This window comes from Brassica napus, chromosome C5, assembly GCF_020379485.1.
Source record: "Brassica napus cultivar Da-Ae chromosome C5, Da-Ae, whole genome shotgun sequence".
NCBI classification, from domain to species: domain Eukaryota; kingdom Viridiplantae; phylum Streptophyta; class Magnoliopsida; order Brassicales; family Brassicaceae; genus Brassica; species Brassica napus.
This window is the reverse complement of record NC_063448.1, coordinates 14,369,571-14,377,351: the sequence shown is the minus strand read 5'-3', so window position 1 is coordinate 14,377,351 and position 7,781 is coordinate 14,369,571. Positions and strand designations below refer to the sequence as shown.

At 35.8% G+C, this 7,781-nt stretch overlaps 2 protein-coding genes across 2 annotated transcripts; one reads left to right on the top strand and one right to left on the bottom strand.

Annotated features, from left to right (window-relative positions):
• Positions 1–587: 587 nt before the first annotated feature.
• Positions 588–3,874, top strand: LOC106401282 (protein NRT1/ PTR FAMILY 5.16). Its single transcript, XM_048756837.1, has 5 exons — positions 588–1,451; positions 1,494–1,638; positions 1,736–1,953; positions 2,294–2,838; positions 2,914–3,874. Exons 2-5 carry the CDS (start codon positions 1,515–1,517, stop codon positions 3,719–3,721), a joined length of 1,695 nt encoding a protein of 564 aa, XP_048612794.1. The 5' UTR covers positions 588–1,451; positions 1,494–1,514; the 3' UTR covers positions 3,722–3,874.
• LOC106401283 (protein NRT1/ PTR FAMILY 5.10) lies at positions 3,792–6,158 on the bottom strand. The gene is made up of 4 exons (XM_013841769.3): positions 5,899–6,158; positions 5,614–5,831; positions 4,932–5,467; positions 3,792–4,850 (listed from the first exon to the last, which is right to left on the bottom strand). The coding sequence occupies exons 1-4, from the start codon at positions 6,032–6,034 to the stop codon at positions 4,055–4,057; spliced, it is 1,686 nt and encodes a 561-aa protein (XP_013697223.2). The 5' UTR covers positions 6,035–6,158; the 3' UTR covers positions 3,792–4,054.
• Positions 6,159–7,781: the final 1,623 nt, after the last annotated feature.

The window sequence follows — 7,781 nt, the reverse complement described above, 5'->3', positions numbered from 1 at the left end:
ATATTTAAGATAGCTACATGTTAATCACTTCAAATGACAAAATATATAAGTTTTATAAAATGTTATGAAGTCCATCTTTTTAAGAAAGTACAAAATTTATATAAACAGAGAACTAGCACACTTTGCAAGCATTATTCATACCTTCATACTTAGCATAATATTTATCAAGCCTTTTGTCTTCAGTCATATCTTATAATTAATTTTTGTTATACTCTAATTTAGATTATACAGAGTCTCGATTTTGAGTTTTTTTCTACGATACAGCTTTTTATTGTTTTTGGTAGCTTTTCATACTGATAATTTTTATTGGGTTAGTTTAAAGTTTAGGAGTTTATGAAATCTGAAACTAGCGTTTGATTTTGCTTATTTAAAAAGAAAATAACCAGAAAAAAATTAGAGGACATAGTAGATACGAGAAAGTAGAGAACAAGAAAAAACCCTTAAAACATAAATGCTTTATGCTTTATCTTTTCAAGTAAAATATCTATTAGTAAGATTTTGTTTATATAATATAAGTACTTTTTTTAATAAAAAGTAGATAATTTTTTTTTATTTTTGTTTACTTCTAATTAAATATTTAAATAATTTATAAAAATATGCTATTATAATTTAAATATTCATTTTTTGGTCATCAATACTTTAAATATTCTTTTCTGGTCATCAATATTTAAAATATTTAGATTGTATAGTTTAGTTAATTTACATAAATATAAACATGATTTTTCAACCAAAAAAACCAAGGAATAGTTTTCAAATACATCTTACATAAGAGTATTTTTTGAAATTTTCTACAATTTAAAATATATAAACCTCGCGTAGCGCGGTAAAAAAACTGTAGTAATTATTAATATTTGATTAGAAAGAATTTTAACTGTTTGAGATATTTATCTCAATTTCTCTCATTTAAGAGTTTTTAGTATGATTTTTTTTTCAAATTTATGAATCTTATATAATTAAATATTAATATACTTTGTGAGATATTCAGTTTGAGAAACTTCACATAATTATGCTTTTACACTAATAAATAGTAACGTATAAATAGTAAAATTACCATCAATCCATCTACAAATAAAAAAACTAGATATTGTATGGATCTTGATTTTAGCTAACGTGATGATTCAATAATGAATCACTGGTGTACTTAAACTTTCCATTGATATAAAATGACAAACAAAGAAAAAACTGATATAAAAATAAAACTGCGTGTTTGTTAATCAAATATCTTTGATGGTAACTAATTTAATTAAAGTATAGCTTGTGAAACATGCATCTTTCATAATCAAAAATTGGTAGATAGGTATCTATAATACGTTCTTTGACAGTTGTTGGACCATGATCACGTTTATATCTGATCTGAATATCCAAGAATGTATATTATAAATAAACGAATATATCATAACTGATTAAGTCTTCTTAAAATAATTAGTTGCGTAAGACGAACGGACGGATCATAGCTTAAAATTCAGTCTCCTCATCGTCTCCAAAGTGATTCCTAACTTCTGCGGATACGAGAAATGGCGACGCCTGAGGAAGAAGTCGCACTTATAGAAGATTATGTTAGCGATTCCGTAGACCACCATGGATTTCCCGCCGGAAAACTTTCCACCGGCGGATGGAGATCCGCCTGGTATATTATTGGTAAGTTCCATATTTTTTCTTGAATTTTTTACGAGTTTCATTTTTTTCTTGAAAATATTTTACGAGTTTCGTTTTTTTTTCCTTGAAAAAAATTCAGGTGTGGAGGTAGGAGAAAGATTTGCGTACTTTGGTATTGCCTCCAACTTAATTACTTACCTCACCGGACCTCTGGGGCAATCCACGGCGACCGCCGCCGTAAACGTCAACACGTGGTCAGGAACAGCCTCGATGCTTCCTGTCTTAGGAGCTTTCATAGCAGACGCATATCTTGGTCGTTATCACACCATTGTTGTGGCTTCACTCATCTACATACTCGTAGGTTCCCTCTCCCACTCCCAATTTTTAGTCTGATTGGTATATTTTAATTGTTAAAAAAAAAACTAAACAAAATCATGTGATCTTACTAGATCGTTATTTATATGAAAAAAATCTTCTAAATCATGTGCTATTTGTCTAAAGACTTGTAAATATTAGTTTGAGTTAAAAAAAAATAGTTTAGTAAATGTTGAATATTTGAAAATATTTGCAAGTGTTTTTAAGTTTAAAATACAAATGTTAAAACCACAATGGCTTTTAAATCAGTGAGAATATATTAATATATCGTCGTTATATATAACCAATAACGCCTTGTAAATTTTGGGAATTGTTATTACAGGGACTAGGACTATTGACCTTGTCGGCTTTCTTAATCTTAATAAGAATATCCGAGCAACGTAACGATACCGTTAAATCGTTTTTCTGGGTGAATATACTTTTCTTCTGCTCTCTGTACATGGTGGCGATCGGACAAGGGGGTCACAAGCCGTGTGTTCAAGCGTTTGGTGCGGACCAGTTTGACTCGGGAGATTCAAAGGAGAGAATATCTAGAGGATCATTTTTCAACTGGTGGTTCATGACTTTATCTGCCGGAATCACTTTATCTTTTCTTGTGGTGGTTTACGTTCAAGACAATGTTAGCTGGGCCCTTGGTTTTGGGATCCCTTGTTTGTTCATGGTTATGGCTCTTGCTCTCTTCTTGGTCGGAAGAAAAACTTACAGGTACCCAAGAGGTAACCACAAGGAGAAGAAGAACGCTTTTGCGAGGATTGGAAGAGTTTTTGTTGCGGCCTACAAGAACAGAAAACTGAACTTGTCAGATTCAGGTTTGAGTCAAGGTCTATTAGAGGATGGTTCATCACAGAAACGTAAAGGTTGGCTTGAGTAAGTTTTATGCATCCCTAAGGTTTGTATCTTTTCTTATATTTTGAATGCGACTTATTTCATTTTGACTTCAAGGTTCCTAGCGAAAGCGTTGCTATCAGGAGAAGGAGGTGCAGAGCCATGTAGTATAAAGGACGTGGAAGACGCAATGGCTTTGGTAAGGCTTATACCAATATGGATCACATCGGTCATAAGCACGATTCCGTACGCTCAATACTCGACTTTCTTCACAAAGCAAGGCGTCACAGTGGACAGAAAAATCTTGCCGGGTTTGGAAATCCCTCCGGCATCCTTTCAGTCGTTTATCGGCGTTTCGATTCTCATCTCAGTCCCAACTTATGAACGTGTATTCCTCCCGTTAGCTAGATACATTACCAAGAAGCCTTTTGGGATCACGATGCTCCAGAGAATTGGAGCTGGAATGGTACTCTCTAGCTTCAACATGGTGGTTGCTGCGTTGGTAGAAATGAAACGGCTCGAGACGGCTAAGGAATATGGACTTGTGGATAGACCGGACGCAACCATCCCCATGTCGATATGGTGGTTCGTTCCTCAGTATTTGCTACTCGGGATGATTGATGTGTTCTCGCTAGTGGGTACACAAGAGTTCTTCTACGACCAAGTTCCAACGGAGTTAAGGAGCATTGGTCTAGCGCTTTCTTTGAGTGCAATGGGTCTTTCGAGCTTCTTGAGTGGTATGCTTATCACTGTGATTGATTGGGTTACCGGAAAAGATGGTGGAGATAGCTGGTTCAACACTAACTTGAACCGAGCCCATGTCGATTACTTTTACTGGTTGCTCGCTGCTTTCACCGCCGTTGGGTTCCTAGCGTTTTTGTTCTTCTCCAGGTTGTATGTTTATCGCCGGGTAGATCAAGTCTAAGAATGAGAAAAGTGTTGTATGGATATACTGATATACATATTCATTGTTCATAAGGTGCAAATGATATATATAAGACCATGTAAAGACTATACCACAAACATGGAAAACTATGTGCATTACAAATAACATATGCATACTTGCATAAACATTTTATGGTTTAAAAGTACCCTAAAACGTGCATTACAAGCAATATAATTAAATGAACATCTATATAACTAATCTGATCATGATTCAACATGGGATAGTATTAAATAGTGTGATGAAACATTAGAGAGAGATAGAGAAAGGGAGTACCTGGCTACCTGCAACATTTTAACACAGGAGATATAGTGTTTAAAGCGTGTTGATCCTCTTAGAGACGTAGGCCTTTGCAAAATACAAGTAAGAGGCTAAGCCAATGAAGCTGAAACAAGCAAGTAACCAGTAAAAGTAATCCAGATGAGCCTTGTTCAAGTTATTCGCGAACCAACTCACTTGACCTGATCGGCTCGTCGCTTTATCAATAACTGATATCATGAAACTACTGAGAAAGCTACCAACACCGAATATGCTCAAGTACAGAGCCAATCCCACGCTTCTCAGCTCGCTAGGGACCTGGTCGTAGAAGAACTCTTGAAGACCCACCATTGCAAAAACATCCGAGATACCAAAGAGAACATACTGAGGAACTAACCACCACACACTCATTGGAACCGTAACGTCTGGTGAATCGATGAGCCCGTAATCCGCAGCCGTTTGAAGCCTTTTCATCTCCACTAGAGCGGCTATCACCATAGCAAGAAAAGAGAGGAAAATGCCAGTGCCTATTCTCTGAAGCATAGTGATTCCTCCTGGTTTATGTGTAAATGATCTTGCGATCGGGATGAGTACACGGTCGTACACGGGGATGAAGATGACTATAGAGAGGCTGACGAAGGACTGGAGGGTCGCCGGAGAGATCTTGTAACTCGGTGTGATTGATCTCTCCATTGTGGCTCCTTGTTTAGTGAAGAAAGTTGGAGACTGCGCGAACACAACCGCGTAAACCAAGCAAGTTAACCAGATCGGAGCTAGCCTAAGCACTGATTTTGCTTCTTCAAGTTCATCTAAACTACAACCGCTCGTTCCGACCAGAGCTTTGTTGAGAAAACTACAGTTGCAATAAGAAACAAGATGTTACTACAGGGCTGTACTAACAACAAAAATCAAAGGAGACAAGAAGCAGTTTAACCTAAACTGCGTTGAGCTTGTATGAGAGATTAAACCAAGGCTCTCTTCTGCGTCAGCTACAACCGAAGCTGATACTCTCCAGTTCTTAACAGCGGCTACATAAACATTCCCGATCCTGGAAAAAGCGCTTCTACTTTCTCTTCGAATGCTAAACCGGTAAGTACTGGTTCCGAGCAAGAAAATAACCAAAGCAAGCACCATAGCAACACATGGTATACCAAACCCTAGAGCCCAGCTGAGATTGTCTTGTACGTAGTTCAACACCCATAGAGTCACCAACGTCCCAAAACACATACCAAAATACCACCAATTAAAGAAGGAACTCTTCGCTTTACACTCCTCAGGATCCTTCTCATCAAACTGATCCGCTCCAAAGGCCTGAACACACGGCTTATGCCCGCCTTGAGCTAGTGCCACTAGATACAGAGCACCAAAGAAGGCGATAACTTGAAATCTAGGAGGAGAGCATGAGGCGAGTGGATTGGTAACTTTGCAGTCTGAAGGAATCATCGCAGATAGAGTCAGTAAACCAAGTCCCTGTTGTTCATCAAACCACGAAAAATTCTGTTATTGAGAGTTTGTTACAATCAACTCTGTCACTTTTTTTTTTTCCTATAACCGATAAATAACCAGACGGTTTACATTAAACCGGATGTACAATAGAGTTGGAGATAGATTCGTACCAATACGTAGAGAGCTGATGCGGCGAGGATCGTACGGAAACGACCTAGGAAGGAGTCTGCAACAAAAGCACCGAGAAGAGGAAGCAACGACGCCGTTCCATACCAGGCATTGACGTTAGCAGCTGCAGCCGCCGTGGATTGGCCTAGTGGTCCCGTCAGATACATTATCAGATTCGACGAGATCCCGTAGTAAGCGAACCGCTCAGCTACCTCCACACCTGCCGTCGGAAAAAGCAAATTTAGAAGGAGTACTGACGAATTTGGCGGGAATCTCGGAGAATTTACCGATGATGAATCCGGCGGATCTCCAGCCTCCGGAGGAAGATCTGACGGCGGGTTCGTTTCTGTAGTCAACGGATCCGTCAACTGTTTTAGAAAGAAGCGGGGTTCCGGCTTCGTTATCAACGCCGGCGTTCGCCATTTTCGTCAGTTATTGGTTTCTCCGATTTGAGAAAGTCTTCTTCGTGCGTGTGTGTGTGGCTGTGTGGTGTTTGTTGCTACAGTGGGACACATCTTTAATTCTCTGTTTGTTTCGTCGTCTTCTACTAATGAATTTGGACTGTGTTTAACACGTTGAACGTTCATGTCAGCGATGGTGAAAGTCGTGAGAATTGGGCTTGGGCTATTGTGAGCCGCACATTTACTTTCGCCTTATATTTACTACTTAATTGGGCTTGGGCCTATTATACAGGAAAAATGCAGCCTTTTCAAAAAGTCTATTTAAAATAATATTATATTAGAGCTTGATCCGCACAGTCGTACTGGTATTCTTTTTTACCTTTTCAAATAAATATTTATACGGTAAAAATAGTAGTCTGTATTTTAAAATTTTACTGTATGAAATAATTATTTAATATGACATTTTAAATAATTTTTTTAAAATTTATATTGAATAATTTTATTTTGGCTTTCAAACTGTTAGAATATGAATTATGCGTTGGCACAAGTGTATTTTTATTTTTTGTTATATATATTATTTAAATTTGGTGTTGAATATTTTATATTCTTCAACACTCATCATATTTGATTTGCAATGGACTATTATTTATATAAAATTATACATAAAATTATGTATATTCGTATGTGCGGGTTTGCTTATGTAAATCAACTATTTCTTTATTTTAATTATGGTATGTTTCAACGGTATCAAATGTGAAAATAAATATACTTGAGTTATGTATATCACTATATCATTAGTATAAAACTTAACAGTAACAAATAACCTTTATTTTTTAAAAAGATATTTATTAATACTTATGTAATAATAGGCATCTAATTGTATATTTTTGGAAAATATTTTCGTATGGAAGCAATGGTAAACTGGTTTTCCTAAATTAATGTCACCGATTTTTTTAAGAAGAGTAAAAGAGATTTATGAAATGATTTAATATAATAGGAAAAAACATGGATTGCTTAAACTTAGGATAATTTAATAGCATTGTATTGTAAATAACTTGTTAATTTTAGGGGTACTAGTGGCTTTGCCGGCGCTACGCGCCAGTTTGTATAGTAAAAATTATTATGGTTTGTATAGTAAATATTATTATTTAGGTATACTTATATGATAACTAAATATTTGACTGCTAATATATAATTGAGTTAAATATATAAATTTAATATAAATATTGATGTGACATTAACATAATATTTTCCAAAAATATAATAATTTTTTTTTGTTTATTGATTTTCAACTTTTTGAATTTTTTGAAAAAGATAACTAAAATTTGAATATCTTTTTGTGCTTTACATGGGTATAGTAGTTTTCTTTAATATTTGTTTTTCTGCTTTTATTATTATAGGTTCGTAGCCTCCGCGCAAGCGCGAGGCCGGAGAATTTGTTGATGTATTGGTTAATTTTGTGTACATGATGTTGTATTCACTTGCACATGCTGCGAGGATGTTGTTGCTTTATATTAAGGATGAGGAGATGGTGTGCTCTAAATTGGTCTTTTGCATGTAAATATTTGTAATTTTAAGGATTTATTGTGAGGTGTTGAGTTGTAATAAATTTGTATGTTAGGTTTTGTTTGATACCTTATTTTTTTGCAGCTTAGTAGTCTAGGTTTGTGATTTAATAGTCAAGAGAATGATGAAGGTCATGGCTGCTTTGGGCCTAAAAATGCAAGACTCGCAAGTACGTGATTTTAAATTTGAATGCGTGCGGTTAG

Bases quoted from the DNA above. Each gene is read 5' to 3' on its own strand.
- LOC106401282 (XM_048756837.1), top strand. From the start codon at position 1,515: ATGGCGACGCCTGAGGAAGAAGTCGCACTTATAGAAGATTATGTTAGC. The intron at 1,954-2,293 runs GTAGGTTCCCTC...TTGTTATTACAG, and splicing joins CTTCACTCATCTACATACTC to GGACTAGGACTATTGACCTT. The intron at 2,839-2,913 runs GTAAGTTTTATG...TTTGACTTCAAG, and splicing joins AAACGTAAAGGTTGGCTTGA to GTTCCTAGCGAAAGCGTTGC.
- LOC106401283 (XM_013841769.3), bottom strand. From the start codon at position 6,034: ATGGCGAACGCCGGCGTTGATAACGAAGCCGGAACCCCGCTTCTTTCT. The intron at 5,832-5,898 runs GTAAATTCTCCG...TTCCGACGGCAG, and splicing joins ATCCGCCGGATTCATCATCG to GTGTGGAGGTAGCTGAGCGG. The intron at 5,468-5,613 runs GTACGAATCTAT...GATGAACAACAG, and splicing joins CATCAGCTCTCTACGTATTG to GGACTTGGTTTACTGACTCT.